This window comes from Setaria viridis, chromosome 2 (genome assembly GCF_005286985.2).
Source record: "Setaria viridis chromosome 2, Setaria_viridis_v4.0, whole genome shotgun sequence".
Taxonomy (NCBI): domain Eukaryota; kingdom Viridiplantae; phylum Streptophyta; class Magnoliopsida; order Poales; family Poaceae; genus Setaria; species Setaria viridis.
In genome coordinates this window covers 42,925,192-42,941,297 of record NC_048264.2, presented here as the reverse complement: position 1 = coordinate 42,941,297, position 16,106 = coordinate 42,925,192, and the positions used below count along the sequence as shown (strand labels likewise).

The following is a 16,106-nucleotide window of genomic DNA, read 5'->3' as shown; positions in this document are numbered from 1 at the left end:
AGGTCGCTTGCATGACAAGGAGTCATGGATTCAGGGGCCCAGCGCATCCACGTCTGCACACCGCCGGAGACTGCTGCGATGGACGGATGGAGGAAGGAGCTACCGAGGTGCCTGTTCGTCGCAGTCCAGAGCCACGTCACCATTGACTTGAAGAGGGGCCCAAATGATCATACTCCACATCTTATGTGAGACTGACTAGTGACTACTGCTCTGTCTATATATGTCCAGCTCCTTCAATACACCACTTCAGTCTTCAGCAAACACTGGACACTCAATTCTTGACCATTCTAAACAGAGATCCAAGGAGTAGCCGTTAACGATGGCTTCCGCCAAGCTCGAAGAGGCCGTCGAGCCCAAGAAGAAGAGCAACGTTAAGTATGCCTCCTTCTGCGCCATCCTCGCCTCCATGGCCTCCATCATCCTTGGCTATGGTAACCATACCCATCTTTGGTTCTTGTCGAAAGATCTTCCGTTTTTTTTTTGTTGCAAGAGTTTGTAGGCGTGATGCTTGTATACTCTAACTCTGCAGACATTGGGGTGATGAGCGGAGCGGCACTGTACATCAAGAAGGACCTGAAGATCACGGACGTGCAGCTGGAGATACTCATGGGGATTCTGAACGTCTACTCGCTCATAGGGTCCTTCGCGGCCGGCCGGACGTCCGACTGGATCGGCCGCCGCTTCACCGTTGTTTTCGCCGCCGCCATCTTCTTTGCGGGCGCGCTGCTCATGGGCTTCGCCGTCAACTACGCCATGCTGATGGCGGGCCGCTTCGTGGCCGGCGTCGGGGTGGGCTACGCGATCATGATCGCGCCCGTGTACACCGCCGAGATCTCGCCGGCGGCGGCCCGCGGCTTCCTCACGTCGTTCCCCGAGGTGTTCATCAACATCGGCATCCTGCTCGGCTACGTGTCGAACTACGCGTTCGCGCGCCTCCCGCTCCACCTCAGCTGGCGCGTCATGCTCGGCATCGGCGCCGTGCCGTCCGCCCTGCTGGCCCTCATGGTGTTCGGCATGCCCGAGTCGCCCCGGTGGCTCGTCATGAAGGGACGCCTCGCGGACGCCAGGGCTGTGCTGGAGAAGACCTGCGACACGCCAGAGGAGGCCGCGGAGCGCCTAACCGACATCAAGGCGGCGGCGGGCATCCCCAAGGAGCTCGACGGAGACGTGGTCACCGTGCCCAAGGAACGAAACGGTGAGACCCAGGTCTGGAAGGAGCTCATTTTGTCCCCAACCCCGGCCGTCCGACGCATCCTGCTCTCGGCCGTCGGCCTCCACTTCTTCCAGCAGGCTTCCGGCATCGACTCCGTCGTCCTCTACAGCCCGCTTGTGTTCAAGAGCGCGGGCATCACCGATGACAACAAGCTCCTGGGCACCACCTGCGCCGTGGGCGTCACCAAGACGCTCTTCATCCTGGTGGCCACGTTCCTGCTTGACCGCGCCGGCCGGCGACCTCTTCTGCTGACGAGCACGGGAGGGATGGTCATCTCGCTCATCGGCCTCGGGACGGGGCTCACCGTCGTGGGGCATCACCCGGACGCCAAGATCCCCTGGGCCGTTGCCCTGTGCATCCTGTCCATCCTCGCCTACGTGTCGTTCTTCTCCATCGGGCTCGGGCCCATGGCGTCGGTGTACACCTCGGAGATCTTCCCGCTGCGGGTGCGAGCGCTGGGGTTCGCGGTGGGCGTGGCAAGTAACCGCGTTACCAGCGGCGTGATCTCCATGACGTTCCTGTCCCTGTCGAAGGCCATCACCATCGGCGGCAGCTTCTTCCTCTACTCCGGCATCGCCGTGCTCGCGTGGGTGTTCTTCTTCACCTACCTCCGGGAGACTCGCGGCCGGACGTTGGAGGAGATGGGCAAGCTGTTCGGCATGGAAGATACAGACATGGCTGGAGAAGAGAACGCAGCTGCCAAGGAGAAGACGGTGGAAATGCGCACGAGCTAGATGCGAATCATGAAACAGCTGCCACAGCGTCATAATGCTCAGTTCAGAGAGCATGGCTGAGGATGAAGTAGCGTGGCAAGATTCGCCAAACATAGGTGGTGCATCAGCCTTCAGGACAGCGACGGCGAGGTCCAATCCAAAGACTGGTTCGTGGCGACATCAATTTTCTTCTGCCCTTTTGTTTGTCCCCGTTCGTCGTGTACCAGAGTATGTGTGAACGTGCGATGGAGTGAATTATTGGTGTCAACGTCGCGCGTGCTTTGCAAATTGTTCTTCCTTCTCAAGTAAATAAAAGCCCCCAGGTACCCCAAACACAACTGTCATCGAGATTCAATATTCTAAGAGATCTGATCTTATCAGGAGTATAAAGACTGCAAAGCACTAAGATTTGTCCACTTAAACTACATCACAGATCCATCACAGCTACTCCATATGAACAGCTCTAGAAATTCATAAACACAAGACAGCACGGAACGAGGACAAGCAAAAAAAACTTGAAGAGACACCTTTGCGCCACCAGTTTACTCCAAGGCGTCGACGGTGGACGCGTCCATGAACCTCCGCGGCGCATCAAGGTGCTGGAGTGCCATCTCCATCCGCATCCTCTGCCCCTCCCTGGCGGCCTCCATCCGGCACACGCCCTCGTCCCGGAACCCAAACTCCTCCTCGGCCTCTCCTAGTCTCCTCCTGGTCCTGGAGCAGCTTCGCAAACGTCCAAGGGAGGAAAGCGTGGGCTGCGGCGCCGCTGGCCGCTGGGACCTGGATGAATCGCGCGGGAAGAGGGCCTCGGGGGCAATTGGGGAGGGGAGATGTGCCGCGTAAAAATACGTCACGAGGGAGTCGGGATTGGAGTCCCCGTATTTTTTCGGTGAGGAAAGGGAAGCTATTGGAGCGGCAATTTTCCGTTTTTCTCCCTAAAATATATTTTTGGGAGGTTTTGAGGGGGTTTTCGAAGTTGCTCTTATACTCCCTCCATACCAAATTGTAGGTCGTTTTAACTTTTCTAGATTTATAGATATTATTATGCACCTAAACATACACTATATCTAGATGTATAATAATATCTATGAATTAAAAAACTAAAACGACCTACAATTTGAAATGGAGGGAGTATATAGGTAGGGGCCTGGTGGGAGCGGTTAGATATCGTTGAAGGTGATAGGATCACACGAGTCACCTGAAGGGAAGGAGCCGAGCCGTGGAGCACGCCTAATGAAAAAGCGCCACATCTTCCTCCTCTAGTCCCGCCACGTCTTCCTCCGTCCGTCCCTGCGCTTCTCCTCTGCTTGCCCCTGCACTGCCATCCTCCACCATCTCTGTCGGCGGTCGCGGTCGCCGCCAGATTCACTGCCACTAGCCGCCGCCGCCCTAACCCAGCTCCATCAGGAGCTTGTTTCTATGTCGAATTGAGACATCGCTTGGCCCCGCGCCGTAGCCGTCCTCCACCATCCTAACCTAGCTCCGCCGGGGCGTAGTTCGACCCCGCGCCGCGTTTCGCCACCCTAGGAGCTCATTGGGACTCCCCCACCGCATCCACAGGCTACCGGATAACCTCAACGACTCGCGGCCAGCGGCACTCCACCCATAACTAGTGGTGGTAATGGATCATGGCCCTTATACCTCCTTCACAATACAACCTAGCCCTATCTATTTTTAGTTCAAAATCATATAATATTATAGCCCGACCCTTATTGAGCCTGATCCTTAAATTTGCTAGGCTAAATTAGAGGGTCTTTTTCCCTCCGTCCCAAAAGAACAAGTTATTTTTAGAAATTTTAGGATATATTAACAAGATGGTAAAATAATCTTACTTGCTCCTATTTATTAACTATATTTGATGCTAATTGGCTACCACGTGCACATGTACATACTAAATAGGGTAACGATGATTTATATTTGAGACAAATTTTGAATCCCAAGATTACTTGTTTTGGGGACAGAGGGAGTATTTCAACCTATTTCTCTTATGTAGAGAAAATTAGCATATTAATTTTTGCAGGTGTGGTGTATCGACAATGCTGGGTAGCGAAATCACCGAGAAGCTAGAGTTTACGAAAGAGAGAATAACACAATGGCGCATAAACCAACCGCTCATAAAGCTACTTCTCGCTCATTTACCTGTACTGGCTTTAAGCACAACTCTAGGTGTTGTGAGTTTAGAGACCTTATAAGGTAAGGGAAAAATCCATTTTGCCCCCTCACTTATTTACTTTGTTCATCTCACTCCCTTACCAAAATATTGATTCAATTTACCACCTCCTCCTGTTGAAACCGGATCAATTTAGCTCTTAAATAGGATTCCAACCAATTTTGCATATGTGGCATGGTTTTAATCAGTCTTAAGTTGTTTTGACGGCTGACGTGGACTGCATGTCACAGCTCTGCAGAGCGCCCGCTTAGCACGCAAGCCTGCGCCCTTCCCTTGCGCCAGACGAGCTGCAGCGCTGCACCTCGCATGGCACCCCAAGTCCTACGCCTGGTATCTCGCTGCCGTGCGCCCACATACATCTGGTGCTCATCTCGTCAATCGCCAGTTCGCCACGTCGTTTTGATCCAAAACAAAATTCATGGCAACACCGCTCTACTCGAGCATAACGCAAACTGTACTCCCATCTTGGTAAACGCGAGCATCTTCACGGGGCAATGCACGCGACATTGTCAACTTCACTGTCTTCACATGAACACAAATGTTACACGATCTAGGGTTTTTCAATTTCAGTAATAGAACTGACACCTACAATTTCATGAAGTACATCATGTAGCATATTGTTCCTACTGAATAGTCTAATGAAAGATTTAAAAATGAGTCCCACCAGCAGGAACAAAATCTCAATCTGCATTTTTGTGCATATTATTGCCTGTTCGAATCATTTTGCACAGAGGAACAAGGAATAATTCAGGGTTCGTGACGACAACTAAATTGTGTGGATGGTAAAAAGACACCGCAATTGATGAGACGAGCACTAGATACATGTGCGTGTAAGGTAGCAAGCTACTCCCTCTATCCCAAATCTCCATCTCAAATTATAATTCGTTTTGGATTTTTTAGTTCGTACTTTTTACTATGCACCTAGATATAATATATATCAAGGTGCATAGAAAAAACTGAATTAAAAAAAAATAAAATAATTTATAATTTAAGATGGAGGGAGTAGATACTAGGTAGGGCTTAGGGTACCGTGTAGGCGCAGCGCTGCAGCTCGCCTTGCGCGTGCAAGGAGCGGCGCGGTGCTGCAGCTTGCCTTGCGCGAGGGAAGGGCGCAGGATTAATTCCGTGTGCTAGGTGCGGCGCTTGGCTCAGCTGTGACATCCAGTCCATGTCAGCTGTCAAAACAATCTAAGACCGGTCAGAACCATGCCACATAGGCAAGGTTGGGTTGGAATCCCATTTAAGGGCTAATTGATCCAATTTCAATAGGATGAGGTAGTAAATTAAGCTAATGTTTGATGAGATGGACAAAGTAAATAGGTGAGAGCGAGGAATAAAATGAACTTTTTTCATGAGCTAACAGGTGGGTTCGAATGCACACTATCTATCGTAGGACGTTTACTTTGAATCAATAAAGTGCTGAAGTTTACCTAAATAAAATATATTAGAGGTTATGGTAATCTAAACAGTAATCCTACTCTGAATCCTAGGAAGAAGCCAAAGTCTGCTTATTTAAAATGACATTGAGCTACGATAAGATTTCTTTGAATTTTGCAAGACCATTCATCTACTAATTATTCAAAGTGTGAAAAATATTGAAATGATTGACCTCTAGGGTCGTCCGGTTTCATTTATACTAGAAACATAGGCGCGGCTTTGGCGCGCCGTCGTTCGAGTGAACCGGCCCTATTTGTGCTTTTGTCAAGCTGGGAACAAGTGTTGGGAAAATTCAGTATCACAAGCAAATAGTTTTGGAACAAACTCAAAAGTCTGAGTATAACACACATCATGCTCTTGAAACGGCCAGTGTATGCTGGGGAATGCACTTACCGTACAAATGATCATATGTAGAGAAATATGGAGTGATGAAACATAATTTCATAATTTACATAATAATGTATTAGCACATAATGAAAGAGAGGTTCGGATCATGTTTCCTTGGCTTGTATATAGCAATTATAGGTTCCATCCTTTCACAACAAATTTATAATTGCATGGACATCGTTGGGACAAGATCTTTTAACCATATTATTTCGAAATACATGTGGATCTCCAAAAATCATGTGTAAACAACCAACTTTGTCATGGAAACAAAGATGAAACTTGTATCTAAGCTTCCATCATTCAATATTGCGGTCTCATCATCCATGCAATGCAGCTTGCTTATCTTAATAGTTGTACTTAAATAGTAGTACTACACAAAGGATTCTGATATTTCGAGAATAATGTTTCTCACTATAACAATAAAATTTCAGGAGGCGGAGAATATTACTTAAGCTTTCTGCCTCTCCATGGAATACAGAATGTTTAGATCTCCAGGCAATTTGAATGGTAGAATACCATGGTTTTAGGAGCAGCACTTAGAGTGCGTTTGGTTGCCTGCATCAGCCCTCAGCCAGGTTCTGCCGGTGCGAGAACACACGTTTGTTTGGTTTGCGTATATGCTCGGCCAGGCTTTGCGCGTGCAAGATTCCTCCCGCAGCCAAGCTCTGCCGGTGCAAGGAAATCAGCTGTTTCTGCTGAACCTGGCTCGCATGGTGCGGGTAATTAGCCATCTAATGATGTTATTAATGCATTATTAGCACACATTAAATGATATTAACATATTTCAATTAATATTAAGGAGTAATGAGATAAACTAAGAGCTATAAGATAATAGTTTAACCGTAATAAATATGATTACGATGATTATTTGTATATTTTTATCTCATGCAACCCATCCTCATACCAGCAACCAAATAGATTCTCGGGAGAGCCTGGCTCATGCGAACAGACAACCAAACACCATGCTACTGCATGCATTGAGCCTGGCTCTGGGGAGCCTGGCTGGTTGGTGTGAGTCAGGCTAGACTCCTCCAGGCAACAAACAGGCCCTTAGGGCGCAGTTTGTTTTTATTTTTCAGGTTCCTATAAATGATAATTACACAACTATTAATTAGGAGGAATGAAATTTGGGTAAGCCTCACCATTTTACTTCATATCTTCCAAACATAAGCATATCGATGCAAGGCTGTAATATGGTAAAAAGAAGAAACGAACAAAATAACCGAGTACAACTACCCACTTCATATTATTGTCTCCCGGAAGGAGGTCAGCTATGTGGTTCAAATTATTGTTTCTTGGAAGGAGACTACCGGTTTCTCATGAAAGAGGTTCTTCTGCGGAGATAATTTGTTTGCTCCCACGATAAGTAGCATGAGGAGAATGGTTCTCAGTTGATGGTGGCGCCTTTTCTGCTCAAAGGAGACTCATTGATAGGACGTGGAGGTATTCTTTTTTTGCTCACTAACTGTTTATAACCTTGCATTGGAGAAATAGTGGTTATATAATTTATGAGGATAGAGATTTCTCTAGATAGTACTCCCTCCGTCCCAAATGGTAAGTCATTCCAAGAATCTTGGAGAGTCAAAGCACCTCAAGTTTGATCAAAATTATACAGAAAAATATAAAGATTTATGACATCAAATAGATATACTATGAAAATATAATTGATAAAGAATCTAATGATACTTAGTTGACATCATAAATGTTATTATATTATTATATAAATTTGGTCAAACTTGACATACTTTAACTCTTCAAGATTCTTAAAATGACTTACAATTTGAAACGCAGGGAGTACTATCGGTAGCTTCCAATCATTACAGATTAATGAAATAAGATGAAAAAGGGTCACCTTGCTCCTGGTGGAGAACTTCTCGTTGTTGTCGTTCCTCCCGGAGACGGCCTGGTCGCCGTGCAGGCTCACCCACGGTCGCTCCATTCCATCAGCCATCACCCTCTCCCTGCGCTCGCGTACGGAGACTGAGAGTGAGGTGACGGCACGGAACCGGGGCCCCACACGGAGGAGAAGTGGCGATGGTGCCGCGGGTTAGGCGGAGGAAGAGGAGGCGACGGTGGACGGACGCTGGGCAGGCCGCAGCTCGCCAGGAATGCGACGACACGGCTGCGGGAACCGCCAGGACGACTTCCGAGCTCTCAAGAAGGATCAAGAACCTAGCGCGCTAGAGGCCGGAGACCGACACGGTTTGAAAATCAGGGCGACGTGGCTCAGTGACGGCCCGAGGAGAGCCCCGTTCACTGACCAGGATTCGTATATTAGAGATACTCCAAACTCATATGAGTTCTAGATAATTACAAATAGAATCCTACTTCCCCCATAAACTAAGGAGATGCATTAATATCTTCTCATATAACCCTTAGTAATGCATGGATCAAAATTTATAAACGTACAAACCATAAAGGGTAAAAGATTACGATTCGTGATAGTATAGTATGAAAACGTTACTATTAAATTTATAGGACTAATACTTTAAATGACTGCATTTTCAATAAATTTTAGCAAAAACTTCTTAGAAAAAGTAATGGTAAAACATATCTATTGAAGATCATGAAATATCTAAGTTTTCTACAACCCGTACATGACTATAATTTTGTTAACATGGCATTTCTACAAAAGAGGGGCTTATTTTACTTTACACACCTTATATTGTTCTAGTGATTAATTTACTATTATGTAGTTGCATTAATGGCCAAATGTATGTGTTTGGGACTGTACAATATCAAAATCATAAGTGTAAACAAGAATAGAGTTAGTGCTCTCTATTTAGTTAGAAAAAATAGCGTTTCATACGTCAACACAATTTCAAAACATAACTTTGACCACTTACATTTTAGTAAAAAATATTAAAATATTATGTAATGTACTACCTTTGTCCCAAATTACTATTCATTTTGCCTTTTCTTAGCTTTTGCTACGTATCTAGACATAATATATATCTAGGTGCATGGCAAAATATATGTATCTAGAAAAACCAAAACGAATAGTAATTTGGGATGGAGGGAGTAACATAGAGCATACTTTTACGGAATTGCATTCCACGATAAATCTACTCGTATCCCTATCTATCCAAATTTAACACATAAGGGGCACATAAGGTTTGTGATGTTGCAGGTCGACTGGGGGACTCAAGTCAAGTGAAGCAAGTGCTCCCAATTGGCCAAGATTCGGGGGGATAGTACCAGTGAGGTCATTAATGCTAAGATTTAAAAGTCGAACGAGACCACTGATCAGAACGAGCGGTATTGATATGCTGCTGACTGATAAACAGGTACTCCTAGCTCAAAGTACTTTTATATCCAAATAAGGTCTTGTTTAGTTGCCTAATTTTGGGTACCAAAATTACTGTAGCAACACTGTAGCATTTTGTTTGTATTTGTGAATTATTGTCCAAACATTGACTAATTAGGCTCAAAAGATTCGTCTCGCAAAGTACAACAAAACTGTGCAATTAGTTTTTAATTTCGTCTACATTTAGTACTCCATGCATGTACCGCAAGTTTGATGTGATGGGGAATCGTGTCAAAATTGGGATTTGGGGGTGAACTAAACAAGGCCTAAGCCGGTCTTCTGCGCTTGCAGCATCGGTATCTCCATCAATGCTGTCTAAATTTCCGACAGGGCTTCTCTAAGTTAGTTCTTCTCTAATAGTATAAATTAGTTGGTAGCTCATATTTGATGTGCATCCCATGTATGCTAACTTTGAAGATCGTGTTGTGAGAGAGAATTGCATCGAAAAGTGAGCGAGACTAACTCTTCACTCCATGCTAGTCTCATACTTATTGCACTGTTTAACTAGTAAAAAATTAATTTTGCTAGCTCTAAGCTAGATCATTGGAGACGTCCTAAGGCTGTTGTTTGAAATGTCTACATTGTACAAGGAGTGTAGGATGTTAATCCAAAGATGGTATTGGACCAGTGAGTCAGTTGTTCCATAACAAAAACGAGAACATCTTCAAATTCTGAGCTTCGATAACCAAAGCGGTAGCTTTCCAGATAACGAGCAGTTATGTATGCCTAGAAGATTCTCAAAACCATCCATGGCTTCGTCTTGTGGCATGACCCTCGTGCCTGAAGTTCAACCCAATTAGCAGGACCTTGAGATTCCTGGAGTTCTTGAGGATGTGAAGAGTATTAGTGAGGGACTTCAAATTTTCGATTCTCTCTGACAACTGACCGTGGAACTTGTTTACAGATAACCGCAGCGTAGTCAAATTGCTGCGTGAGTAGATTTTACCAGTGAAATTGTTGCCATAAATTAATATCTAAAGTTTTTAGATTGGATATGGTGGAGAAGTTGATGTTGGTAAGCTCTACCTGGAAGTTGTTCCTCCTGAGGCTGATGGTTGTGAAACTTGTGCACTTTCTCAGAGATGTTGGTAGCTCTCCTGACATGTTATTGTGTTCCAGGTGAAGCTCCTCAAGTTTCTCCAGCTTCCCCATAGAATCTGCATGGGATCTTCCCACTAAGCCCAGTCATCGCTAAATCCAGGAAAACAAGGTTCTCGAGCTCAAATATATGTGCAGCATCAAGTGTTCCTTCCAACACATTGTTAGAGGGAGAGATATTCTAATGAGGTACGGTAGCATCAAAGAGTTCATCCGGGAGAATCCTAGTTATTATGTTCTATCCAGCCTTGAACACTCTAAGCGTAGAACATTTGCCTAAGCCTGGGCCCTGGGGGATATGGCCACTGAATTGGTTGTTATCTAAGGTCAAGGAAAGCTAACGACAGGGGCACGTTGATGCAGAAAGATGATGGCATCTGTCCAGTGAAAGTTGAAACTGTAATTGCTTGCACTGAGCGCAACCAGGTTCGTGGTCTTCTCCCATGTGGTTGATGGGAAAGATCCAGCAAAGAAATTGCTCGAGATGTTGGCGGCGTCCGGAGATTGACGTGACGATGGCAGCACTAGTGGCCCCCTGCCGAGGCGATTGAAGCTGACATCGAGGGAAACCATGCTGCTGGAGAACATCAGTTCTAATGGGAGGCTGCCGCTGAGAGAGTTACCGGACAGCGGCGCAGCATTCCCTTGAGGCTGCCAAGGACGGCGAGATGTGCCCTTCCAGACCTCTGGATGCCAGAGAGACCTCGACGGCCTCTCTGTTTGCGTTGCAGGTGATGCCCTCCCATGTGCAGCAGTCCGTTCTGTTCCTCCACAGCGCAGTGAGGTCGGCGCGATCCCATGAAGCCCGGCGAGGAACAGCAGCAGGGTACTCTTCTCGTGCTCGGAGCATGAGCTGGACAAGGAAAACAGCAGCACAAGAGCAAGGCAAAATGACGGCATGGCCAACCTGCTACCATGGTTCTTGCACAATGAGTACCCTGCTACCATTGGCTGCATCTTTATTGTCATGAAAAGCTATGTTGAATTACTGAGCTTCAATCAGTAGGTGCGGCCGTACGGAGGTACCGTATGCAGATACTGTTTCGGAAGGCGTATATAGTTTGGAGTAACGCTTAATGTCCCAGAGCAAGTACACGTTGAAGACGATAAAATAAAATTATCGGACGTCCGGGTGCTAGCACTTCCGAAAAAAGTATGGCTTGAATCACAAACTAACAAGCTGTATATAAATCCAACAGTCAAACTGAACATTTTAGGATCCGCTAAGGCGCCGCAGGACACTGTATCATTAACCCAGTGTTCATTGACAACTACCATCTCATTTTCCCTGGCCTTGATGCAGAACTGATTTTCCTGACACAAAAAATCCCAAAGTTTACAAAATTAAACGAGCAAACTAACAGATATGGCACATTAAATGTAACACCGTACTCACATAATGGATTATCTCACTGTTGACAATAAGGTGAGTGCAGTTCTCTTTATTCATCCTTGCGGTAGGTTTTCCACCCCTCGTCTCAAGATCAAATTTGTACTGCTCAAAACAAAGTAGGCCCCAGCCCCTAAAGATACAAGTTATTAACATGTCATTGTCACCAAAACAGGCATCTAAAACACAAATGTTAACCAGTTTCTAACCACTTAATAAACAAACGGCAAGACTGCTAGAGTTAACTATGTAAATAGCAAGTAGCTATATAAACTTAACCAGATTATGTGGATTATAAAATAGTATGTAACCATGCAACACTTAACCATGTAAAGTCTTTGTAACTATATAAACTAAACCAGATTATGGATTATAAAATAATTATGTAACCGTGCAACACTTAACCATGTAAAGTCTGGGTGCTGGCATAAAAGTATTAAATAGGTAATTTAATCAAATTATGGATTATTAAACTGTGAGAATGGAAATGGTAATCCTTCCTTTTCTCCCCCAAATTTTGCTCCTGCCTCCCTCCCTCGCTAGCGCTGCTGCCTCTCTCGCTATGCCCGCTGCTCCCCGCTCCTGCATCTTCCGTGCCCGCAGCGCTGATGTGCGGGCACGTAGGCGTTGTGTTGACTCCGTTCGATTGGGACTGTTTCAGGCTTTAATCAATCGAAATTTGCGGTTACAGAAAATGCTGGTGGGGTTTCTTGCTATGGATCTTTGCCATCGCGCTCGACAAACTCTGGGTCGGAGGATTGGTCTCCCTCTCTCCGAGGTACTATGATTCTACGACGAGCCCTGACTGCAATAGAACGTGTGAGAGGCGAGAGGACCAGAGGGGTGCGCACCTGTTGTTCCGGAGCAGGCGTGTCAAACCCAAGGAGGCGATACTTCACGCCAGTAAACAGACCGCTGCCACCACCACCGCTGCAGCCACCATCCTCTCCCACCATGATTGCTGGCGAGTGGGGAGGGCTGGAGGGGAAGTTTTGATTTGTGCAAGGGAGGGAGGAGAGGGGGAGAGCGCAACATATCCGAGGATGGGGATACGTTTGTGCTATGGGCCCGTGGGCCGATTCAGTGTTCAGCCTGAGGTATTGGATTTCTTGCTATGAAATGGGTTGTTTTTTTTATTCTTCGTGGGCTGTTGTGACGCATGTAGTAGAAACAGACCCAATAGCTCGATCTTGCAAACTGAACCGTTATTATATTATCAGTGATTACACGTTAGTACTCGAGTGATTTTTTAATTCTGCTTCAGGCAATTTTTCTACCAATAGAATCCTGACACGTGTCACTGTTTATGGAATAGAGAATCCGGTTGACATTCAAGCAGAAATCAGTCGGATCATGACCCGAATAAAAACTAAGGATATGTTTATTTTTATGGGCCTAGCAAGCTACGAAAGATAACTGAGTTTTTCGGCTTTCTTGTAAACATCAGTTTTTCTAGACAGTGGTGTGGGTCGGGATCGTCCGATCGTGGCCACCGCGCGGCAGGCCCACCGGCAGGTATATGGTTCCCGCGCGCTTCTGGTGCGGGCCTGCCGGCCTGCTGCAGGTGACATAAAGCTTATATAGTTCATCCAGACAGTGTCAGCGCGGTAAACCATGTACCTCGACAAACTACGTAAGGACTCTCAAGCACTGACAAACTACACCAAGTTTATTACTGCATCGATGTAGTCCTTTGTTAATAACCATCCCAGATTATTCCAATCGGCCCCGTGAGCGAGTTGATTAAGCTCTAGTTTCTGCGTTAACCAGCCGTCACCAATTTGATAAGGGTAAACAATCGCCGCATGATCGCAGAACGACAAAGTCTTTAGCTAGATAGATATTGTTTCATAACACCTTTTCCGTGGCCTGCTTGACTCCCTCTGCAGAATCCTCGAACCACTACCAATTTTCTACTAGCCTCCATGACCCGTGCAGCGAGGCAGCAGCAACGCTACCGGCCGGCTACACAGCTTACAGGACAAACGTGACTGACACCTCTACACACACCCGGCGGCGGCACTGGCAACCCGGCATTGGCCTTGGCAACTACAACGACTACTAGTTCACAATCTCTCACGGACAAACCAAAGAGTGAATCATCACAGGCCATGTACTTGTAAAAAAAGGAGATATTAAGAGGCTGCTTCAAGGGAGCAACGAGCTGGCCTGAGCTTGCCGGCCGTCGCTCTCCAGCTGCGCCGGATCCGCGAATCTTCCCACGTTACTTCAGCTTAGATCATATGGCAACAATGGCAGCTAGCTGCGGCATGCCTACTGCACAAGCTTTTCGCGTAGAACCCCTCGAGGTCCTGTAATTTGGAGTTAGTTGGTGGTGGCGGCGGCCATCTCGAGCTTCTTGTCCTTCGTGTCGCCGCCCTGCTGGGGCCTCAGGTCGTCCTCGTCGTCGGTGGCGCCGAACAGCTTGCTCATCGACTCCAGCGTCCGGCCGCGGGTCTCCGGGAGGAAGCTGAAGAAGAACACCCACGCGAGCACCGCGATGCCGCCGTAGAGGAAGAAGGCGCCGCCGATGGTGATGGCGTTGGACAGCGAGATGAAGGTCATGGAGATGACGCCGCTGGTCACGCGGTTGGTGGCCACGCCCAGCGCGCAGCCCATTGCGCGCACCTGCAGCGGGAAGATCTCCGAGCTGTACACCCACGTGATGGGGCCCAGCCCGATGGAGAAGAAGGCCACGTAGGCCATGGTGGACGCGATGGACACGGCGATGGCCCAAGGGATCTTCGCGTCCGGGTAGTGGCCGATCACGGTGAGCCCCGTGGCGAGGCCGACCAGGGAGAAGATCATGCCGCCCACGCTGCTCAGTAGCAGCGGCCGCCGGCCGACCTTGTCGAGCAGGAACGTGGCCACCAGGATGAAGAGCGTCTTGGTGACGCCCACGGCGCAGGTGGTGCCCAGGACCTGGTTGTCGGAGGTGATGCCGGCGCTCTTGAACACGCGCGGGCTGTAGAGCACCACAGCGTCGATGCCGGACGCCTGCTGGAAGAAGTGGATGCCGATGCCCGAGAGGAGGATGCGCCGCATGGCCGGGGTCGGGGACAGGATGAGCTCCTTCCACACCCGCGCCTCCTCGCTTTTCTCCCTCTTGGGCACGGTGACCACGTCGCCGTCGAGCTCCGCGGGGATGCCTGCGGCGGCCTTGATGTCGGCGAGGCGCTCCGCGGCCTCCTCTGGCGTGTCGGAGGTCTTCCCCAGCACGACCTTGGCGTCTGCGAGGCGGCCCTTCATGACGAGCCACCGGGGCGACTCGGGCATGCCGAGCACCATGAGTGCGAGCACGACGGACGGCGCCGCGCCGATGCCGAGCATGACGCGCCAGCCGAGTTTGAGCGGGAGGCGGGAGAAGGCGTAGTTGGACACGTAGCCGAGGAGGATGCCGAAGTTGATGAACACCTCCGGGAATGAGGTCAGGAAGCCGCGGGCCGACGCGGGGGACACCTCCGCGGTGTACACGGGCGCGATCATGAGCGCGTAGCCGACGCCGACGCCGGCCACGAAGCGGCCGAACATGAGCATCCCGTAGTTGACGGCGAAGCCCATGAGGAAGGCGCCCGCGAAGAAGATGGCCGCCGCGAAGACGATGGTGTAGCGGCGGCCAATCCAGTCGGACGTGCGCCCCGCTGCGAAGGAGCCGATGAGGGAGTACACGTTCAGGATGCCCATGAGGACCTCCAGCTCCTTGTCGGTGATCTTGAGGTCCTTCTGGATGTACAGCGACGCCCCGCTCATCACCCCGATATCTGCAAAGCAAAGTCCGGTATGAGCGGATGAGCCCATGCAAAAGGCAAAATCTAACCAAAACAAAAGGGAGATTCCGTACTACTACACGGCAAACAAAAGACACGGGTCATGAGGGAAGTGAGTTTGTGTTCGTACCATAGCCGAGGAGGATGGAGGTCATGGAGGCGAGGATGGCGCAGGCGAAGGCGAACCTGGTGTTGCCCTTCTTCTTGGGCTCGACGGCCTCCGGCAGCGCGGCGGAAGCCATCGTTGACAGCTTCTTGCTCTGCTCTGTGCTGCGCAGAGAACGCCAATGGTTTAGTGGTGCTCGAGACACCTCGTTTCTATGTGGCAGGGAAGACAGCGCAGTGTCCTATCACAAGGGATAGCAATATATAGACAGAGGAGGTAGGATCCGATCACCCCCAGCCGGCTCCACCCCAAGAAGTTTCAAAACGAAGAACTGGAAAAGTGCATGGGCCCATTACCCAGTCACTGTTAACGTGGGCCACGACATCTCCTGCTCCTCCCGTTGCATAGTCACCGGTAGTGTGGCTATCCCCATAGTCTTCTCGCAATGTCGACGTGCCTGCATCCTCGTTTCGTTTGCTTTACTGAATGACCATTGGGTCCTGAGTCCTGACTCCTGA

General features: G+C 48.5%; 2 protein-coding genes and 1 pseudogene across 2 annotated transcripts; 1 reads left to right on the top strand and 2 right to left on the bottom strand.

Annotated features, from left to right (window-relative positions):
- The first annotated feature begins 236 nt into the window (after positions 1-236).
- On the top strand, positions 237-2,259 carry LOC117842638 (polyol transporter 5). The gene is made up of 2 exons (XM_034723129.2): positions 237-431; positions 530-2,259. The coding sequence occupies exons 1-2, from the start codon at positions 320-322 to the stop codon at positions 1,945-1,947; spliced, it is 1,530 nt and encodes a 509-aa protein (XP_034579020.1). The 5' UTR covers positions 237-319; the 3' UTR covers positions 1,948-2,259.
- Positions 2,260-9,762: 7,503 nt separating this feature from the next.
- LOC140221956 (receptor-like protein 2) lies at positions 9,763-11,225 on the bottom strand (annotated as a pseudogene).
- A 2,296-nt stretch (positions 11,226-13,521) lies between these two features.
- Positions 13,522-15,835, bottom strand: LOC117846410 (polyol transporter 5). The gene is made up of 2 exons (XM_034727568.1): positions 15,613-15,835; positions 13,522-15,476 (listed from the first exon to the last, which is right to left on the bottom strand). Exons 1-2 carry the CDS (start codon positions 15,722-15,724, stop codon positions 14,041-14,043), a joined length of 1,548 nt encoding a protein of 515 aa, XP_034583459.1. The 5' UTR covers positions 15,725-15,835; the 3' UTR covers positions 13,522-14,040.
- Between the last annotated feature and the right edge of the window lie 271 nt (positions 15,836-16,106).